At 53.0% G+C, this 22,527-nt stretch overlaps 1 protein-coding gene across 2 annotated transcripts in view; it reads left to right on the top strand.

Moving 5' to 3' along the window:
- Positions 1-22,527, top strand: part of CC2D1B (coiled-coil and C2 domain containing 1B) — a 408,633-nt gene that overhangs the window by 129,589 nt on the left and 256,517 nt on the right. For both annotated transcript variants that reach the window (XM_063938881.1, XM_063938880.1), the window contains exon 6: positions 13,615-13,737. In XM_063938881.1, the coding sequence (XP_063794951.1) occupies positions 13,615-13,737 (123 nt within the window). The remainder of the gene's footprint in view (positions 1-13,614; positions 13,738-22,527) is intronic.

Raw genomic sequence — 22,527 nt, 5'->3', positions numbered from 1 at the left:
ATATAATATAATATACACTCTGCAGTAGATGCGTAATATAATATAATATACACTCTGCAGTAGATGCGTAATATAATATAATATACACTCTGCAGTAGATGCGTAATATAATATAATACACTCGGTAGTAGGGGGCATGGCCTAGCTGGACATGGCGTAGGACGTGATTTTCCCTGCTCCCCAGCCTAGTTTTCCTGCTGCCCTGTATTAGTGCTCGGACGCCTGACTAACTGCTGCCTGCCCTGAGCTGCCTTTGGGGACGGCTCAGTGTCTTACCCCTGTGTGCCGTGCTCCAGAGTGTGCAGTGCCCGACCTGCGTGGACCGGCGCCATCTTGGGGATCGCCGTGGCCTGAAGCCTAGGCCTTGCTCCAGTCTCCGGCCGGCCTGCCTCGCTCCTGTCCGTCTGCGGTGTGGATCACGGGGACCGCTGCTCTCCCTGCTCCTGGCGCTGCTCTCCCTCCTTGCTGTGGCCGCCGCGGTGAAGGTGCTTGTGGGACGGCTGCCGGCGCCATTTTGGATATGGCGGGGAGTGCGGGCCCACACCTGTCTGTGCCTCTCCCGCAGCCTGTGACCTGTATTGCTGGACTTGGGCTGGGTGCTGTGGGGTCTCCTCTCTGCTGCTGCTGCGGAGCCCTGTGCCTGCTGTTTCGAGTCTCCTGCATCCAATGTTATCCTGGGCTGCACACTGCTGTCGTCCTGGTCTGCAGCCCCATACCCTGCGTCTGTTGCTGCATGCCTGCTGCTGCTGGAGGGGCTGGACTGCACCCCATACCCAGCGTCTGTTGCTGCATGCCTGCTGCTGCTGGAGGAGCTGGAGTGCACCCAATACCCAGCATCTGTTGCTGCTTGCCTGCTGCTGCTGGAGGGGCTGGACTGCACCCTATACCCTGCATCTGTTGCTGCATGCCTGCTGCTGCTGGAGGATCTGGACTGCACCCCATACCCAGCGTCTGTTGCTGCATGCCTGATGCTGCTGGAGGAGCTGGACTGCACCCCATACCCTGCGTCTGTTGCTGCATGCCTGATGCTGCTGGAGGGGCTGGACTGCACCCCATACCCAGCGTCTGTTGCTGCATGCCTGATGCTGCTGGAGGGGCTGGACTGCACCCCATACCCTGCGTCTGTTGCTGCATGCCTGCTGCTGGAGGGGCTGGACTGCACCCCATACCCAGCGTCTGTTGCTGCATGCCTGCTGCTGCTGGAGGGGCTGGACTGCACCCCATACCCAGCGTCTGTTGCTGCATGCCTGCTGCTGCTGGAGGAGCTGGACTGCACCCCATACCCAGCATCTGTTGCCGCATGCCTGCTGCTGCTGCTGGAGGATCTGGACTGCACCCCATACCCAGCGGCTGTTGCTGCATGCCTGCTGCTGCTGGAGGAGCTGGACTGCACCCTTATACCCAGCGTCTGTTGCTGCATGCCTGCTGCTGCTGCTGGAGGAGCTGGACTGCACCCCATACCCAGCGTCTGTTGCTGCATGCCTGCTGCTGCTGGAGGATCTGGACTGCACCCCATACCCAGCGGCTGTTGCTGCATGCCTGCTGCTGCTGGAGGAGCTGGACTGCACCCCATACCCAGCGTCTGTTGCTGCATGCCTGATGCTGCTGGAGGAGCTGGACTGCACCCCATACCCTGCGTCTGTTGCTGCATGCCTGATGCTGCTGGAGGGGCTGGACTGCACCCCATACCCAGCGTCTGTTGCTGCATGCCTGATGCTGCTGGAGGGGCTGGACTGCACCCCATACCCTGCGTCTGTTGCTGCATGCCTGCTGCTGGAGGGGCTGGACTGCACCCCATACCCAGCGTCTGTTGCTGCATGCCTGCTGCTGCTGGAGGGGCTGGACTGCACCCCATACCCAGCGTCTGTTGCTGCATGCCTGCTGCTGCTGGAGGAGCTGGACTGCACCCCATACCCAGCATCTGTTGCCGCATGCCTGCTGCTGCTGCTGGAGGATCTGGACTGCACCCCATACCCAGCGGCTGTTGCTGCATGCCTGCTGCTGCTGGAGGAGCTGGACTGCACCCCATACCCAGCGTCTGTTGCTGCATGCCTGCTGCTGCTGCTGGAGGAGCTGGACTGCACCCCATACCCAGCGTCTGTTGCTGCATGCCTGCTGCTGCTGGAGGATCTGGACTGCACCCCATACCCAGCGGCTGTTGCTGCATGCCTGCTGCTGCTGGAGGAGCTGGACTGCACCCCATACCCAGCGTCTGTTGCTGGATGCCTGCTGCTGCTGGAGGAGCTGGACTGCACCCCATACCCAGCGTCTGTTGCTGCATGCCTGCTGCTGCTGGAGGATCTGGACTGCACCCCATACCCAGCGTGTGTAGCTACCTGTCTGCTGCTGGAGGTACCTGGGTGCTGTGAGGTGGTGATTGGTGGTTTCCCTTCTCTCCCCTCTCCCCCCCCCCCCCACCCGCTCCTGTGCCTCCTACCTCATTGTACTGACTTCACATTGGTGCAATCGTCCCTGTACCCCCCCTGTTTTGCCTGCTGGAGGATTTCTAACATCTCAGTCTGGTTCTGCTGTGTCTGCCTGATGGTCCGGAGATGCCGCACCTCTGCTGCGGCCCTCTAGCGCAGTTTGCCCGCGTAGAACGAACCCCTGTCTCTTCTGCTGCCTCCTCTTCCCCTTCTCCCAACATGGCGGAGACTGCTAAAGTTACTATGTCCCAATTTCTACAAGCCATTACGGATTCTGAGACGCGTCTTGCGGATAAAGTGGCGGAGGTTCATATTAATATCTCATTTATACGCCAAGATATGCAGAAGCTCAGGGACAGGGTTGGAGAGATGGAGAACCGTATTTCTACGCTGGAAGACTCCTGTATGCCTATTCCTGCCCGTCTTACTTCCCTGAAATCACAGATGTCTGCGTGTAAACTTAAATTGACGGATATCGAGGGGCGCCTCAGACGGAACAATGTTCGTTTGTGGGCCTTCCCGAAAAGGCGGAGGGTTCCCAACCGGAACGGTTTCTGGAAACCTGGTTGCTGTCCTTGTTCGGCAAGATTAGTTTACCCCACAGTTTGCTGTTGAACGGGCCCACGAGTTCCCACCCGCCCCCTTCCCCCAGGTGCACAGCCCAGTACTTTCATCGCTAAGATTCTCCACTACAAAAACAGGGATACCATATTACGTCTTGCAAGGATTAAAGGCCCGCTGGAGCATGGGGGTCAAAGGGTGGCCGTGTTTCAGGACTTTTCGTCTGAGGTTCAGAAATCTCGTTCACAATTTACACAGATTAAGCATAGGCTACGGGATCTGCGGCTACAATATTCTATGTTATACCCTGCGCGGCTCCGGGTGGTGTCTGGTAACCGCACGTATTTCTTTGATACTCCTAGGGAAGCCTCTGCGTGGACTGATTTACAACCTATCACCGCGCTTCTCCACCTTGAGTGACTTTTATGTGTACTCCTTGCCTCTTCCTTGTGTGACGGATATTTCTAGTGATGCTTTCTATTAGGGCTGATTGATAAATATTTCTTATTGATATGTTCCTGCTGATAGGCCGGGGACTTCATGTCCTATGGGTTATGGGGTTTTAGTAGCCCCGAAGTTAGTTTAACTTTTTCTTTTTGTCTGGCTCTCTTCTAGAGTCTTTCATAATGTTTGGGGATAGGTGTGCCTCTGGGGATAGGTGTGCCTCTGGGGATAGGTGTGCCTCTGGGGATAGGTGTACCTCTGGGGATAGGTGTGCCTCTGTTTGGGCTTAGGTGTACCTCTGTTTGGGCTTAGGTGTACCTCTGTTTGGGCATAGGCGTACCTCTGGGCATAGGTGTACCTGTGTTTGGGGATAGGTGTACCTCTGGGCATAGGCGTACCTGTGTTTGGGGATAGGCGTACCTGTGTTTGGGGATAGGCGTACCTGTGTTTGGGGATAGGCGTACCTGTGTTTGGGGATAGGCGTACCTCTGGGCATAGGCGTACCTGTGTTTGGGGATAGGCGTACCTGTGTTTGGGGATAGGCGTACCTGTGTTTGGGGATAGGCGTACCTGTGTTTGGGGATAGGCGTACCTGTGTTTGGGGATAGGCGTACCTGTGTTTGGGGATAGGTGTACCTCTGGGCATAGGCGTACCTGTGTTTGGGGATAGGCGTACCTGTGTTTGGGCATAGGCGTACCTGTGTTTGTGGATAGACGTACCTGTGTTTGGGGATAGGCGTACCTGTGTTTGGGGATAGGCGTACCTGTGTTTGGGCATAGGCGTACCTGTGTTTGGGCATAGGCGTACCTGTGTTTGGGGATAGGCGTACCTGTGTTTGTGGATAGACGTACCTGTGTTTGGGGATAGGCGTACCTCTGGGCAGAGGTGTACCTCTGTTTGGGGATAGGCGTACCTGTGTTTGGGGATAGGCGTACCTGTGTGTGGGGATAGGCGTACCTCTGGGCATAGGTGTACCTGTGTTTGGGGATAGGCGTACCTGTGTTTGGGGATAGGCGTACCTGTGTTTGGGGATAGGCGTACCTCTGTTTGGGGATAGGCGTACCTCTGTTTGGGGATAGGCGTACCTCTGTTTGGAGATAGGCGTACCTGTGTTTGGGGATAGGCGTACCTCTGGGTAGAGGTGTACCTCTGTTTGGGGATAGGCGTACCTCTGTTTGGGGATAGGCGTACCTCTGTTTGAGGATAGGCGTACCTCTGTTTGGGGATAGGCGTACCTGTGTTTGGGGATAGGCGTACCTCTGGGCAGAGTTGTACCTCTGTTTGGGGATAGGCGTACCTGTGTTTGGGGATAGGCGTACCTGTGTTTGGGGATAGGCGTACCTGTGTTTGGGGATAGGCGTACCTGTGTTTGGGGATAGGCGTACCTGTGTTTGGGGATAGGCGTACCTGTGTTTGGAGATAGGCGTACCTGTGTTTGGGGATAGGCGTACCTGTGTTTAGAGATAGGCGTACCTGTGTTTGGGGATAGGAGTACCTCTGTTTGGGGATAGGCGTACCTGTGTTTGGGGATAGGTGTACCTATGTTTAGGTTGGTATGCGGGGTGGGGGTGGTTGGGTTTTGTTGTTTTTCTTACCATTGTTTTTAGTGTTGTTGTATGTGTTTTTCTTGTGCTCTTTTGTACTAAGTGTGCTGCTTTACGTCTGCCTCCATTGTGAGTGGGGGGTTGCTGGTGCCGCGCTGGGGCTATACAGGCTTAGTGTTTCTGTACTCCAGTTCTATGCGTCACCATGGTAAACGTTTTCTCATGGAACGTTCGAGGCCTTAATGATGAGGTCAAACGTTCTCTAGTTTTAAAATATATTCGGACCCAGAATCCGTGTTTGGTTTGCCTTATGGAGACGCGTCTGATTGGCAGTCGGGTTCTTTCACTCAGGAAACCTTGGGTGGGGTGGGCGTTTCACTCCACCTTCCATTCTAATTCTCGGGGTGTATCGCTACTGATTCACAAAACTCTGAATTTTGTCTGCACTAAGGTCCAAATTGAGCCGTTAGGTTGCTATGTGTTTCTAGCTGGCACGATACACGGCTCCCCTTTTGTGCTCCTTGCCATATACCTACCCCCCCCCCCCCCCTCCCCCCCTTCCCTATAACTCTGGCGTTCTGGTGAAGGCCTGGCCTCTATGCAGCAGTTTCCCTCTGTCCCAGCTATATGCATTGGTGACTTTGATGCTGTTATGGATGAGGCCTGCTGCCCAGACTACGTCTGCTGGACCCACTGCCTTTGCCCGCCTGGTTCCGAGCTCGGCCTTGTGGGTATCTGGCGCTTGCACAATCCTTCTGTCAGCTGTTTCTCCTGTTTGTCAAGCTCTCATGGAGTTTTTCCCCGTATAGATTTGGCATTGCTTACTCGCTGACTACTTCCCTGTGTATCCTCAGTGAGATATATCTGATTACTCCCCTATATTATTATCTATGTGCTTTGATATACCTGGGGGGGGGCATCCTTTTGGAGGTTTAACCCTTTCTGGTTGACTCGGATGGGTGCTGCCTCTGGGAGGAGTTCTTTACTAATAACCCTATCTGCAATAATGCCCCATTGGTGTGGGATGCCTATAAGGGTTTCCTACGTGGTTCACTAATCTCTAGAGTCGCCCAGTTGAAGATATTTAATAGAAAGTCTGGGGAGGAGTTGGAGAGGAGGAGTGGCGAGCTTGAGCAGATTTATTTGCGTAGCGGCCTCCCTGCGGATCAGGTGGAATGGCTGATTGTTCATAAACAATTGACGGATCTACTATTTGATAAATCAGAGAGGTTTACTGTCTCGTGGCCATGGTTTCTATGTTCAGGGAGATCGGTCGGGAACATTTCTGGCCTATTTGGCTAGACAGGAGCTGCCCCCCATCACTGTGCATAGTGTCAGGAGCTTGTCTGGCGTTGTCTATTGCTTCTTGTTTTTATACACATTTCTTCTATGTTTATCAGTGTAGGGTGCAATACACGCATTCAGCATTATCTGATCATGTAAACCTGATAGATTCCCGCCCTGAGTCACGGCAATTTCTTGAAGCCGCCATCACATTGGAGGAGGTGGAGAATGCCGTCAGGTCCTTTCCCAGTAATAAGGCCCCAGGGGTAGATGGTCTCCACATTGAGCTGTATAAAACTCATCTGGATTTCTTTGACCCCCAAACACCTGTTGGTTTTTGAATCTTTGTTACAAGGTGGTACCCTTCCCCCATCTATGGCGGAGGCGCTGGTGGTGCTGATACCGGAGCCGGGTAAAGATCCCCTCTCCCTAGACTCGTACCGTCCTATCTACTTGCTGTCAACTGACATTAAAATTCTTGCCAAACTTTTAGCGCTCCAGCTTAACACTGTGGTCCTGGAGCTCGTCCATTGTGACCAAACTGGCTTTATTTACATCTGTAAATCTTAGACGGTTATTTACGTATATTCAGTTGTCGGGTGATGAGTTGGACGGTGCGATAGTTGTTTCCCTGGATGCTGCCCCGCCTTTGATTCTGTAGAGTGGGGGTATCTCTGGGAAGTTCTTGTGAAATTTGGGGTAGGCTGAACTTCCTGTCCTGGGTTAAGCTCCTGTATTCCTGTCCTGCTGCGAGGGTTGTAGTTAACGGCTTCACCGCTGACTCTTTCCTGCTGGGGAGGGGAACTGGACAGGGATGCCCTCTGTCCCCACTACTTTTCGCCCTTGGCTTGCGCAGTTAGGGCTACCATGAATATAACGGCGCTGCGTGTTGTGGGTCAAGAGGAAAAAATTGGTTTATACGCAGACGATCTGATATTATTTCTGAAGGATATATCCATTTCATTTCCTGCCCTTCTTGACTTGGTAAAGGTGTTTGGCTCTTTCTCAGGTATCTGTATTAATTGGGACAAATCAGTGGTGTTTCCGTTAAGTCCCCCCACGTCACCTCCCCCCTCCTATGTTCTCCCCCTTAAATGGTGCACCCAGTTTAAATATCTCGGCTTTCAAATTTCTCATTCTCCTAAAGATTTTGTCGCCTTGAATTCGACCCCCCAGATGATAATTTACGTATAAAGATGCACATTCGGCAGAAGCTCCCTTTAACTGTTACGGGACGTGTGAATGTTGTCAAAATGATCATCCAACCCAAATTTCTTTATATACTGCAGAATGCACCGGCTTATATCCCTGTCTCACAATTTTTGTAGATTTCCCGATATATCGCCTCCTTTATTTGGGGTACTAAACGGGCCCGTATTGCATATAAAACTCTTAGCAGATCCAGAGCAGAGGGTGGTCTGGCATTGTATTATTTAGCTGCTCAGCTGGTACAGCTCTGTGAGGGGGTTACCCCGGGGGACTATGGGAACCTCCCTGTGGCTTTTTTGGATAAAGCTGGCCTATTGTTTTCTCCGTTGCAGTTTCTACTAGCACGCACTTCATTGTCCTCTCTTCCCCCGTTATTACAACAGGCTCGTAGAGAGATTAATGGGAGATTCCACGATGGACCCCTGTTCTCCGCTCTGGAATAATTTATCTTTTTCCGAACTTTATGGTTTGGAGGGCAGCTCTGGCTGGACCTCTTTTGGGGTGTCTGCTTTGGGGCACCTTTATCAGGATGGTGTGCTCCATAGTTTTGATTATTTATCTACTACATATGCCATCCCTAGACATCATTTTTTTCGGTATTTACAACTCCGGCATGCACTCTCGGCACAGTGACGGGGCTCTGTTCCACAACTCTCTGAATCCCCTGTTTATACAATTATCCGTACGCTGCCTTCTTGTGGAAGAGTCGGTTCTCTACTCCTCCCTCCTCTCCTTCTCTGGTTCGGATGGGCTGAGCGCCCTCCGGGCTAAATGGGTACTAGATTTGGGTGCAATTAATGATGATGATTGGGACCATATCCTGGCCTCCCTGCGTGTGGCCTCGGCGAGTGCTAGATTCCAGCAGATACAGCTGTACTTCCTGCATAGGGTCTACTGGACCGCCTGTGGTTTGTTTAAGTTTGGAGGCTCGGCTTCTGATAACTGTCCGAAATGTTCTGCTCCAGCTGCTGGGTTCTGGCACTTGCTTTGGCAGTGCCCACTGGTGTACGCCTTATGGGAGGATGTCACGGCCTCTGTGTCTCACACGGGTATACGGATTCCGCTGATGACCCCGCATATTTGTATATTTGGTCTTGATTTACAGGAATCACTCCCGCTTCATTCTCGACTTTGTCAGCACTGCTTTACCATTGGCTAGAGTGTGTATAGCGTGCACCTGGATGGCTCCTGCCCCTCCGTCCTCTGCTGAGTGGGTTGGTGAATACTACTCTCTCCCATGAGCGTTTTCTGTACACTAAACGTAACTGTCCACTGAAATGTGAAAAGATATGAGGAAATCTCTGCACTTTATTGATCCTCCGTCTTAAATATTGCGTGACGGTGTTGTGTACAGCGCTGGGTTGGTCTCGGAACGGTCCAGTCTCCCTCCCACGCATCTCGCCACGCAGTTTAACCTGAAATATGTTTGCGGATTGTATTGGTACTGAATGCCTATATGCTTGATATATAGATATACCTCCTTATCGTGCGGCATAGCTGATGTTTGGTGAAAATGTCTGAAAAGCACAAGTATGGTTTTGTAATTGTTTATTTGTACTGTTTTATGTTTTTCTGCTTTTTTTGAAAAGCAATAAACACTTGATTAAAAAAAAAATAATACACTCAGCAGTAGATGCGTAATATAATATAATACACTCGGCAGTAGATGAGTAATATAATATAATACACTCAGCAGTAGATGAGTAATATAATATAATATACTCAGCAGTAGATGAGTAATATAATATAATATAGTCAGCAGTAGATGCGTAATATAATATAATACACTCGGCAGTAGATGAGTAATATAATATAATACACTCAGCAGTAGATGAGTAATATAATATAATACACTCAGCAGTAGATGCGTAATATAATACACTCAGCAGTAGATGAGTAATATAATATAATACACACGGCAGTAGAGGTAGTAGATGCGTAATATAATATAATACACTCTGCAGTAGATGCGTAATATAATATAATACACTCAGCAGTAGATGCGTAATATAATATAATACACACGGCAGTAGAGGTAGTAGATGCGTAATATAATATAATACACTCTGCAGTAGATGCGTAATATAATATAATACACTCAGCAGTAGATGCGTAATATAATATAATACACTCGGCAGTAGATGCGTAATATAATATACACTCAGCAGTAGATGAGTAATATAATATAATACACTCGGCAGTAGAGGTAGTAGATGCGTAATATAATATAATACACTCGGCAGTAGATGCGTAATATAATATAATACACTCAGCAGTAGATGCGTAATATAATATAATACACACGGCAGTAGAGGTAGTAGATGCGTAATATAATATAATACACTCTGCAGTAGATGCGTAATATAATATAATACACTCAGCAGTAGATGCGTAATATAATATAATACACTCGGCAGTAGATGCGTAATATAATATACACTCAGCAGTAGATGAGTAATATAATATAATACACTCGGCAGTAGAGGTAGTAGATGCGTAATATAATATAATACACTCGGCAGTAGATGCGTAATACAATATAATACACTCGGCAGTAGAGGTAGTAGATGCGTAATATAATATAATACACTGCAGTAGATGCGTAATATAATATAATACACTCAGCAGTAGATGCGTAATATAATATAATACACTCAGCAGTAGATGAGTAATATAATACACTCAGCAGTAGATGCGTAATATAATATAATACACTCTGCAGTAGATGCGTTATATTTAATATAATACACTCGGCAGTAGATGCGTAATATAATATAATACACTCAGCAGTAGATGAGTAATATAATATAATACACTCGGCAGTAGATGCGTAATATAATATAATACACTCGGCAGTAGATGAGTAATATAATATAATACACTCGGCAGTAGATGAGTAATATAATATAATACACTCGGCAGTAGATGCGTAATATAATACACTCTGCAGTAGATGTGTAATATAATATAATTCACTTGGCAGTAGATGAGTAATATAATATAATACACTCGGCAGTAGATGAGTAATATAATATAATACACTCGGCAGTAGATGAGTAATATAATATAATACACTCGGCAGTAGATGCGTAATATAATATAATACACTCGGCAGTAGATGAGTAATATAATATAATACACTCGGCAGTAGATGAGTAATATAATACACTCGGCAGTAGATGAGTAATATAATATAATACACTCGGCAGTAGAGGTAGTAGATGCGTAATATAATATAATACACTCGGCAGTAGATGCGTAATATAATATAATACACTCGGCAGTAGAGGTAGTAGATGCGTAATATAATATAATACACTCTGCAGTAGATGCGTAATATAATATAATACACTCTGCAGTAGATGCGTAATATAATATAATACACTCAGCAGTAGATGAGTAATATAATACACTCGGCAGTAGAGGTAGTAGATGCGTAATATAATATAATACACTCTGCAGTAGATGCGTTATATTTAATATAATACACTCGGCAGTAGATGCGTAATATAATATAATACACTCAGCAGTCGATGAGTAATATAATATAATACACTCGGCAGTAGATGAGTAATATAATATAATACACTTGGCAGTAGATGAGTAATATAATATAATACACTCGGCAGTAGATGAGTAATATAATATAATACACTCGGCAGTAGATGAGTAATATAATATAATACACTTGGCAGTAGATGAGTAATATAATATAATACACTCGGCAGTAGATGAGTAATATAATATAATACACTCGGCAGTAGATGAGTAATATAATATAATACACTCGGCAGTAGATGAGTAATATAATACACTCGGCAGTAGATGAGTAATATAATATAATACACTCGGCAGTAGATGAGTAATATAATATAATACACTCGGCAGTAGATGAGTAATATAATATAACACACTCGGCAGTAGATGAGTAATATAATATAACGCACTCGGCAGTAGATGAGTAATATAATATAACGCACTCGGCAGTAGATGAGTATTATAATATAATACACTCGGCAGTAGATGAGTACTATAATATAATGCACTCGGCAGTAGATGAGTATTATAATATAATACACTCGGCAGTAGATGAGTAATATAATATAATACACTTGGCAGTAGATGAGTAATATAATATAACGCACTCGGCAGTAGATGAGTAATATAATATAACGCACTCGGCAGTAGATGAGTAATATAATATAACGCACTCGGCAGTAGATGGAAGTATTGCAGGTCAGTAGCTCTACTAGTAACTGGCAGATTACACGGCAGCCTTATTGTATTTGTAGTTCAGTAGTCAGTGTAATAAAAGGCCGCTCTGCATGTTACGCTTTATTTTATTGTGTAGCTTCGTGTTGGTTATATCCAAGTTTGTATAGTGCAAATTGAGTAGTTGTAAATCTTGTACTAAGAGCTGACTCTCGTTGTCTGACTGTACAGAGGCTGCAGTGTTATCTGCCGTCTCCTGAATGTGTCTCCCACATTACTGATATCATTCTTTCCAAGACTTTCCCTCACTTTGTGCAGTGGAACACCCCATCATAGCGGGAAGTCACTGGCGGGGGTGTTGCTGTATTTTTAGACTGTTTTTCTTTTCTACACTAGCAGAAGGGGCACGGGCGACGGAGGCCACTAGCAGAAGGGGCACGGGCGACGGAGGCCACTAGCAGAAGGGGCACGGGCGACGGAGGCCACTAGCAGAAGGGGCACGGGTGACGGAGGCCACTAGCAGAAGGGGCACGGGCGACGGAGGCCACTAGCAGAAGGGGCACGGGCGACGGAGGCCACTAGCAGAAGGGGCACAGGCGACGGAGGCCATTAGCAGAAGGGGCACGGGCGACGGAGGCCACTAGCAGAAGGGGCACGGGCGACGGAGGCCACTAGCAGAAGGGGCACGGGCGACGGAGGCCACTAGCAGAAGGGGCACGGGCGACGGAGGCCACTAGCAGAAGGGGCACGGGCGACGGAGGCCACTAGCAGAAGGGGCACGGGCGACGGAGGCCACTAGCAGAAGGGGCACGGGCGACGGAGGCCACTAGCAGAAGGGGCACGGGCGACGGAGGCCACTAGCAGAAGGGGCACGGGCGACGGAGGCCACTAGCAGAAGGGGCACGGGCGACGGAGGCCACTAGCAGAAGGAGCACAGGCGACGGAGGCCAATAGCAGAAGGGGCACGGGTGACTGAGGCCATTAGAAGGGGCACAGGCGACGGAGGCCATTAGAAGGGGCACAGGCGACGGAGGCCATTAGCAGAAGGGGCACAGGCGACGGAGCCCATTAGCAGAAGGGGCACAGGCGACGGAGGCCATTAGCAGAAGGGGCACGAGTGACGGAGGCCACTAGCAGAAGGGGCACGGGTGACGGAGACCACTAGCAGAAGGGGCACGGGTGACGGAGGCCACTAGCAGAAGGGGCACAGCCGACGGAGACCACTAGCAGAAGGGGCACGGGTGACGGAGACCACTAGCAGAAGGGGCACGGGTGACGGAGACCACTAGCAGAAGGGGCACGGGTGACGGAGGCCACTAGCAGAAGGGGCACGGGTGACGGACACCACTAGCAGAAGGGGCACGGGTGACGGAGACCACTAGCAGAAGGGGCACGGGTGACGGAGACCACTAGCAGAAGGGGCACGGGCGACGGAGGCCACTAGCAGAAGGGCACGGGCGACGGAGGCCACTAGCAGAAGGGGCACGGGCGACGGAGGCCACTAGCAGAAGGGGCACGGGCGACGGAGGCCACTAGCAGAAGGGGCACGGGCGACGGATGCCATTAGCAGAAGGGGCACAGGCTACGGAGGCCATTAGCAGAAGGGGCACAGGCGACGGAGGCCATTAGCAGAAGGGGCACGGGCGACGGAGGCCACTAGCAAAAGGGGCACAGGCGACTGAGGCCATTAGCAGAAGGGGCACAGGTGACGGAGGCCATTAGCAGAAGGGGCACAGGCGACGGAGGCAGGATTAAGGCAAGATAGTGGAATGAGGCACTGTACACCAGTAATTGCATTTGATCTCTCTTACGTCTTTGCCTTCATGCACTTGGAATGACGTTTGCAGCTTTGTGAATCTTTCTGCCTGGTGTATACTAGTGGTCTCATTACTGATAGGGTTATGTAATTGTATGAATTGTTCTTGTTCTACAGACGAGCAGTGAAGGACTCCTACAAACCCTACAAGATCGAATCATCAACTACAAGAGTGCACTTACCAATGCGCAGCAAAGGAACGAAAGCTCCAAAGTCCGGCGCTATGAGAGAGCTCTGAAGGTTTGTGTCTTTAGCGACCTGGGATGTCTGGGCCGCGGTAGTGGGGGGTTATCTACTAAACAGTGCGTTTATGAGGTTACCACTTGTGGTTGCTCTCTGACTTACAGGGGTGTATATGGAGAAGACTCGGTGGTCTCTAGCCGAGTTGCGATACCAAAGACCTGGATCATTTTAGAGGGGATCGGGGTGTTTATTAGAAGGAACCGGAAAATGCATTAGGAACATTAGGAAGAGCACAGCGATTATCTGTAGTAATCCTCCTTCTCATTTGCTGGATTAGGTCGTCTGCTTTTTCTAGAGAATACGTTTTACTAAACTATTTAACAACAAATCACTAGTAAGAGGGCAGATGAGGCCCCCCTTGTAGTGTCTCCAGAATTATTCATACTACTATACAAGGCTGGAGGTGTTCCTGTGGCACCAAAGCTCCAGAACACTGGCGGTAAATGTGTCCTACAAGCATGGCTAATATCCCCTTACTGTAACTGGCCAATATCCTTCCAGACATGTCCCAGGATTCTCCCCCCCCCCACCCCCCCGTAACTGGCTAATATCCTTCCAGACGTGTCCCAGGATTCTCCCCTCCCCCCGTAACTGGCTAATATCCTTCCAGACGTGTCCCAGGATCCGCCCCTTCCCCCCGTGACTGGCTAATATCCTTCCAGACATGTCCCAGGATTCTCCCCCCCCCCCCCCCCCCTAATGGCTAATATCCTTCCAGACATGTCCCAGGATTCTCCCCTCCCCCCGTAACTGGCTAATATCCTTCCAGACATGTCCCAGGATCCTCCCCTTCCCCCCGTGACTGGCTAATATCCTTCCAGACGTGTCCCAGGATTCTCCCCTCCCCCCCGTAACTGGCTAATATCCTTCCAGACGTGTCCCAGGATTCCCCCCCCCCCCCCCTGTAACTGGCTAATATCCTTCCAGACATGTCCCAGGATTCTCCCCCCCCCCCCCCTAATGGCTAATATCCTTCCAGACGTGTCCCAGGATTCCCCCCCCCGTAACTGGCTAATATCCTTCCAGACATGTCCCAGGATTCTCCCCCCCCCACCCCCCCTAATGGCTAATATCCTTCCAGACATGTCCCAGGATCCTCCCCTTCCCCCCGTGACTGGCTAATATCCTTCCAGGCATGTCCCAGGATTCTCCCCTCCCCCCCCCGTGACTGGCTAATATCCTTCCACACATGTCCCAAGATTCTCCCCTCCCCCCATACTGGCTAATATCCTGCCAGACGTGTCCCCGGGATTCCCCCCCGTAACTGGCTAATATCCTTCCAGACATGTCCCAAGATTCCCCCCCCCCCCAGACTGGCTATTAAACTTCCAGACATGTCCTCAGGATCCTCCCCCCCACCCACCCCCCACCTCCCCCAACTGGCTAACATCCTTCCAGACATGTCCCCAGGATTCTCCCCTCCCCCAAACTGGCTAATATCCTTCCAGACATGTCCCAAGATTCTCCCCTCCCCCCCCCCCGTGACTGGCTAATATCCTTCCAGACATGTCCCAAGATTCTCCCCTCCCCCAAACTGGCTAATATCCTTCCAGACATGTCCCAGGATTTTCCCCTCCCCCCCCCCCCCCCCGTGACTGGCTAATATCCTTCCAGACATGTCCCAAGATTCTCCCCTCCCCCCAAACTGGCTAAAATCCTTCCAGACGTGTCCCCAAGATTCCCCCCCCCCCCCCCCCCAGACTGGCTATTATCCTTCCAGACATGTCCCCAGGATTCTCCCCCCCACCTCCCCCAACTGGCTAATATCCTTGCGGACATGTCCCTAGGATTCTCCCCCCCCCCCCCCCACCTCCCCAAACTGGCTAAAATCCTTCCAGACGTGTCCCCAAGATTCCCCCCCCCCCCCAGACTGGCTATTATCCTTCCAGACATGTCCCCAGGATTCTCCCCCCCACCTCCCCCAACTGGCTAATATCCTTCCAGACATGTCCCCAGGATTCCCCCCCCCCATAACTGGCTAATATCCTTCCAGACATGTCCCCAGGATTCTCCCCTCCACCCCCCAAAACTGGCTAATATTCCTCCAGACGTGTCGCCGGGATTCTCCTTTCCCTCCCCCAAACTGGCTAATATTCCTCCAGACATGTCCCCAGGATTCTCCTTTCCCTCCCCCAAACTGGCTAATATTCCTCCAGACATGTCCCCAGGATTCTCCCCTCCCCCCGTAACTGGCTAATATCCTTCCAGACATGTCCCAGGATCCTCCCCTTCCCCCAGTGACTGGCTAATATCCTTCCAGACGTGTCCCAGGATTCTCCCCTCCCCCCTGTAACTGGCTAATATCCTTCCAGACTTGTCCCAGGATTCTCCCCCCCCCCCCCCCCCGTAACTGGCTAATATCCTTCCAGACGTGTCCCAGGATTCTCCCCCCACCCCCCCCGTAACTGGCTAATATCCTCCTAGACGTGTCCCAGGATTCTCCCCTCCCCCCCGTAACTGGCTAATATCCTTCCAGACATGTCCCAGGATTCTCCCCCCCCCCCTAATGGCTAATATCCTTCCAGACGTGTCCCAGGACTCTCCCCCCCCCCGTAACTGGCTAATATCCTTCCAGACATGTCCCAGGTTTCTTCCCCCCCCCCCTTAATGGCTAATATCCTTCCAGACATGTCCCAGGACCCTCCCCTTCCCCCCGTGACTGGCTAATATCCTTCCAGACATGTCCCAAGATTCTCCCCTCCCCCCAAACTGGCTAACATCCTTCCAGACGTGTCCCCGGGATTCCCCCCCCCCCCCTGTAGCTGGCTAATATCCTTCCAGACATGTCCCCAAGATCCCCCCCCCCCCCCCCCCAGACTGGCTATTAAACTTCCAGACATGTCCTCAGGATTCTCCCCCCCCCCACCTCCCCCAACTGGCTAATATCCTTCCAGACATGTCCCCAGGATTCTCCCCTCCCCCAAACTGGCTAATATCCTTCCAGACATGTCCCAAGATTCTCCTCTCCGCCCAAACTAGCTAATATCCTTCCAGACATGTCCCAGGATTCTCCCCCCCCCCCCCACCTCCCCCAACTGGCTAATATCCTTCCAGACATGTCCCAAGATTCTCCTCTCCCCCCAAACTAGCTAATATCCTTCCAGACATGTCCCAGGATTCTCCCCCCCCCCCCCCCCCCCCCCCGTGACTGGCTAATATCCTTCCAGACATGTCCCAAGATTCTCCCCTCCCCCCAAACTGGCTAATATCCTTCCAGACGTGTCCCCAAGATTCTCCCCTCCCCCCAAACTGGCTAATATCCTTCCAGACATGTCCCCAGGATTCTCCCCCCCACCTCCCCCAACTGGCTAATATCCTTCCGGACATGTCCCCAGGATTCTCACCTCCCCCAACTGGCTAATATCCTTCCCGACATGTCCCCAGGATTCCCCCCCCCCCCCCCCATAACTGGCTAATATCCTTCCAGACATGTCCCCAGGATTCTCCCCTCCACACCCCAAAACTGGCTAATATTCCTCCAGACGTGTCGCCGGGATTCTCCTCCCCCCCCCCCCCCAAACTGGCTAATATCCTTCCAGACATGTCCCCAGGATCCCCCCCCCCCCCCCCAAACTGGCTAATATCCTTCCAGACGTGTCCCCAGGATCCCCCCCCCACCCCACCCCCCCAAACTGGCTAATATCCTGCCAGACGTGTCCCCGGGATCCCCCCCCACCCCAAACTGGCTAATATCCTTCCAGACATGTCCCCAGGATTCCCCCCCCCCTCCCCCCCCAAACTGGCTAATATTCCTCCAGACATGTCCCCAGGATTCCCCCCCCCCCCCAAACTGGCTATAATATCCTTCCAGACATGTCCCTAGGATTTTCTCCCCCCCCAACTGACTAATATCCTTCCAGATATGTCCCCAGGATTCTCTCCCCCCCCCCCCCCCCTCAACTGGCTAATATCCTTCCAGACATGTCCCCAGGATTCTCCCCCCCCTACCCCCCAAACTGGCTAATATTCCTCCAGACATGTCCCCAGGATTCTCCCCTCCCCCCCCCCCCCCCCCCCCCCCCCAAACTGGCTATAATATCCTTCCAGACATGTCCCTAGGATTTTCTCCCCCCCCCCAACTGACTAATATCCTTCCAGATATGTCCCCAGGATTCTCTCCCCCCCCCCCCTCAACTGGCTAATATCCTTCCAGACATGTCCCCAGGATCCCCCCCCCCAAACTGGCTAATATCCTTCCAGACGTGTCCCCAGGATCCCCCCCCACCCCCCCAAACTGGCTAATATCCTTCCAGACGTGTCCCCAGGATCCCCCCCCACCCCCACCCCAAACTGGCTAATATCCTTCCAGACATGTCCCCAGGATTCTCCCCCCCTCCCCCCCCCCCCCCCCAAACTGGCTAATATTCCTCCAGACATGTCCCCAGGATTCTCCCCTCCCCCCAAACTGGCTATAATATCCTTCCAGACATGTCCCCAGGATTCTCTCCCCCCCCCCCCCCAACTGACTAATATCCTTCCAGATATGTCCCCAGGATTCTCTCCCCCCCCCCCCAACTGGCTAATATCCTTCCAGACATGTCCCCAGGATTCTCCCCCCCCCCCTACCCACCCCCAACTGGCTAATATCCTTCCAGACATGTCCCCAGGATTCTCCCCCCCCCCCCCCCCCCTCCCTCAACTGGCTAATATCCTTCCAGACATGTCCCCAGGATTCTCCCCCCACCTCCCCCCCCCCCCCCGTAACTGGCTAATATCCTTCCAGACATGTCCCCAAGATTTCCCCCCCCCCAGACTGGCTATTAAACTTCCAGACATGGCCTCAGGGTTCCCCCCCCCCCCCCCCACCTCCCCCAACTGGCTAACATCCTTCTGGACTTGTCCCCAGGATTCTCCCCCCCACCTCCCCCAACTGGCTAATATCCTTCCAGACATGTCCCCAGGATTCTCCCCTCCCCCAAACTAGCTAATATCCTTCCAGACATGTCCCAAGATTCTCCCCTCCCCCCAAACTAGCTAATATCCTTCCAGACATGTCCCAGGGTTCTCCCCTCCCCCCCCCCCCCGTGACTGGCTAATATCCTTCCAGACATGTCCCAAGATTCTCCCCTCCCCCCCTCCCCCCAAACTGGCTAATATCCTTCCAGACGTGTCCCCGGGATTCTCCCCCCCCCCCCCCCCCCCCGTAACTGGCTAATATCCTTCCAGACATGTCCCCAAGATCCCCCCCCCCCTCCCAGACTGGCTAGTAAACTTACAGACATGTCCTCAGGATTCTCCCCCCCCCCCCCCCCCACCTCCCCCAACTGGCTAACATCCTTCCGGACATGTCCCTAGGATTCTCCCCCCCCCCCCCCCACCTCCCCCAACTGGCTAATATCCTTCCAGACATGTCCCCAGGATTCTCCCCACCACGCCCACCCCCAAACTGGCTAATATTCCTCCGGACATGTCCCCAGGATTCTCCCCTCCCCCCCCCAACTGGCTAATATCCTTCCAGACATGTCCCAGGAATCCTCCCCTTCCCCCCGTGACTGGCTAATATCCTTCCAGACATGTCCCAGGATTCTCCCCTCCCCCCCCCCCCCCCGTGACTGGCTAATATCCTTCCAGACAAGTCCCAAGATTCTCCCCCCCCCCCCCCCCCCCCCCCCGTAACTGGCTAATATCCTTCCAGACATGTCCCCAAGATCCCCCCCCCCAGACTGGCTATTAAACTTCCAGACATGTCCTCAGGATTCTCCCCCCACACCTGCCCCAACTGGCTAACATCCTTCCGGACATGTCCCCGGGATTCTCCCCCCCCCCCCCCCCCACCTCCCTCAACTTGCTAATATCCTTCCAGACATGTCCCCAGGATTCTCCCCCCCCCCCCGTAACTGGCTAATATCCTTCCAGACATGTCCCCAAGATTCCCCCCCCCCCCCCCAGACTGGCTATTAAACTTCCAGACATGTCCTCAGGATTCTCCCCCCCACCACCTCCCCCAACTGGCTAACATCCTTCCGGACATGTCCCCGGGATTCTCCCCCCCCCCACCTCCCTCAACTGGCTAATATCCTTCCAGACATGTCCCCAGGTTTCCCCCCCCCCGCCTCCCCCCCCGTAACTGGCTAATATCCTTCCAGGCGTGTCCCCAGGATCCCCACCCCCACCCCAAACTGGCTAATATCCTTCCAGACATGTCCCCAGGATTCTCCCCCCCCCCCCCCCCAAACTGGCTAATATTCCTCCAGACATGTCCCCAAGATTCTCCCCCCCCCCCCCCCCCAAACTGGCTATAATATCCTTCCAGACATGTCCCCAGGATTCTCCTCCCCCCCCCCCCCCCCCAACTGACTAATATCCTTCCAGACATGTCCCCAGGATTCTCCCCCCCTCCCCCCCCCCCCCAAACTGGCTAATATTCCTCCAGACATGTCCCCAGGATTCTTCCCTCCCCCCCCCCCCCCAAACTGGCTATAATATATAATATCCTTCCTGACATGTCCCCAGGATTCTCTCCCCCCCCAACTGACTAATATCCTTCCAGATATGTCCCCAGGATTCTCTCCCCCCCCCCCCCCCCTCAACTGGCTAATATCCTTCCAGACATGTCCCCAGGATTCTCTCCCCCCCCCCCCCCCCAACTGGCTAATATCCTTCCAGACATGTCCCCAGGATTCTTCCCCTCCCCCCTCCCTCAACTGGCTAATATCCTTCCAGACATGTCCCCAGGATTCTCTCCCCCCCCCACCTCCCCGTAACTGGCTAATATCCTTCCAGACATGTCCCCAAGGTCCCCCCCCCCCCCAGACTGGCTATTAAACTTCCAGACATGGCCTCAGGATTCCCCCCCCCCCCCACCTCCCCCAACTGGCTAGCATCCTTCCGGACTTGTCCCCAGGATTCTCCCCCGCCCCCACACACCTCCCCCAACTGGCTAATATCCTTCCAGACATGTCCCCAGGATTCTCCCCTCCCCCAAACTGGCTAATATCCTTCCAGACATGTCCCAAGATTCTCCCCTCCCCCCATACTAGCTAATATCCTTCCAGACATGTCCCAGGGTTCCCCCCCTCCCCCCCATGACTGGCTAATATCCTTCCAGACATGTCCCAAGATTCTCCCCTCCCCCCAAACTGGCTAATATCCTTCCAGACGTGTCCCCGGGATTCTCCCTTCCCCCCCCGTAACTGGCTAATATCCTTCCAGACATGTCCCCAAGATCCCCCCCCCCTCCCAGACTGGCTATTAAACTTCCAGACATGTCCTCAGGATTCTCCCCCCCCCCCCCCCCCCCCACCTCCCCCAACTGGCTAACATCCTTCCGGACATGTCCCCAGGATCCTCCCCCCCCCCCCCCCCCCACCTCCCCCAACTGGCTGATATCCTTCCAGACATGTCCCCAGGATTCTCCCCTCCACCCCCAAACTGGCTAATATTCCTCCGGACATGTCCTCAGGATTCTCCCCCCCCCCCCACCTCCCCCAACTGGCTAACATCCTTCCGGACATGTCCCCAGGATCCCCCCCCACCCCACCCCCCCAAACTGGCTAATATCCTTCCAGACATGTCCCCAGGATTCTCCCCTCCACCCCCACCCCCAAACTGGCTAATATTCCTCCGGACATGTCCCCAGGATTCTCCCCCCCCCCAACTGGCTAATATCCTTCCATGCATGTCCCAGGATCCTCCCCTTCCCCCCGTGACTGGCTAATATCCTTCCAGACATGTCCCAGGATTCTCCTCCGCTCCCCGTGACTGGCTAATATCCTTCCAGACATGTCCCAAGATTCTCCCCCCCCCCCCCCCCCAGACTGGCCATTAAACTTCCAGACATGTCCTCAGGATTCTCCCCCCCCCCCCCACCTCCCCCAACTGGCTAACATCCTTCCGGACATGTCCCCGGGATTCTCTCCCCCCCCCCCCCCCACCCCCCACCTCCCTCAACTGGCTAATATCCTTCCAGACGTGTCCCCAGGATTCTCCCCCCACCTCCCCCCCCCCCCGTAGCTGGCTAATAACCTTCCAGACATGTCCCCAATTTCCCCCCCCCCCCCTCCCCCCCAGACTGGCTATTAAACTTCCAGACATGTCCTCAGGATTCTCCCCCCCACCACCTCCCCCAACTGGCTAACATCCTTCCGGACATGTCCCCGGGATTCTCCCCCACCCCCCCACCTCCCTCAACTGGCTGATATCCTTCCAGACATGTCCCCAGGATTCTCCCCCCCCCCCGTCACTGGCTAATATCCTTCCAGCCATGTCCCCAGGATTCTCCCCCCCCCCCCCCCCCCACCTCCCCCAACTGGCTAACATTCTTTCGGACATGTCCACGGGATTCTCCCCCCCCCCCCCACCTCCCTCAACTGGCTAATATCCCTCCAGACATGTCCCCATCTTTCCCAGCCCCCCCCCGTAACTGGCTAATATCCTTCCAGACATGTCCCCAAGAATTCCCCCCCCCCCAGACTGGCTATTAAACTTCCAGACATGTCCTCACCCCACCCCCACCTCCCCCATCTGGCTAGCATCCTTCCGGACATGTCCCCAGGATTCTCCCCCCCCCCCCCCCCCCCCCACCTCCCTCAACTGTGTAATATCCTTCCAGACATGTCCCCAGGATTCTCCCCTCCCCGAAACTGGCTAATATCCTTCCAGACATGTCCCAAGATTCTCCCCTCCCCCCAAACTGGCTAATATCCTTCCAGACGTGTCCCCAAGATTCCCCCCCCTCCCCCGGACTGGCTATTATCCTTCCAGACATGTCCCCAGGATTCTCCCCCCCACCTCCCCCAACTGGCTAGTATCCTTCCGGACATGTCCCCAGGATTCTCCCCCACCTCC

The sequence above is a fragment of the Pseudophryne corroboree genome, chromosome 9, assembly GCF_028390025.1.
Source record: "Pseudophryne corroboree isolate aPseCor3 chromosome 9, aPseCor3.hap2, whole genome shotgun sequence".
NCBI classification, from domain to species: domain Eukaryota; kingdom Metazoa; phylum Chordata; class Amphibia; order Anura; family Myobatrachidae; genus Pseudophryne; species Pseudophryne corroboree.
Note: the sequence above shows the minus strand (reverse complement) of the source record. Positions and strands in the feature narration are given on the sequence as shown.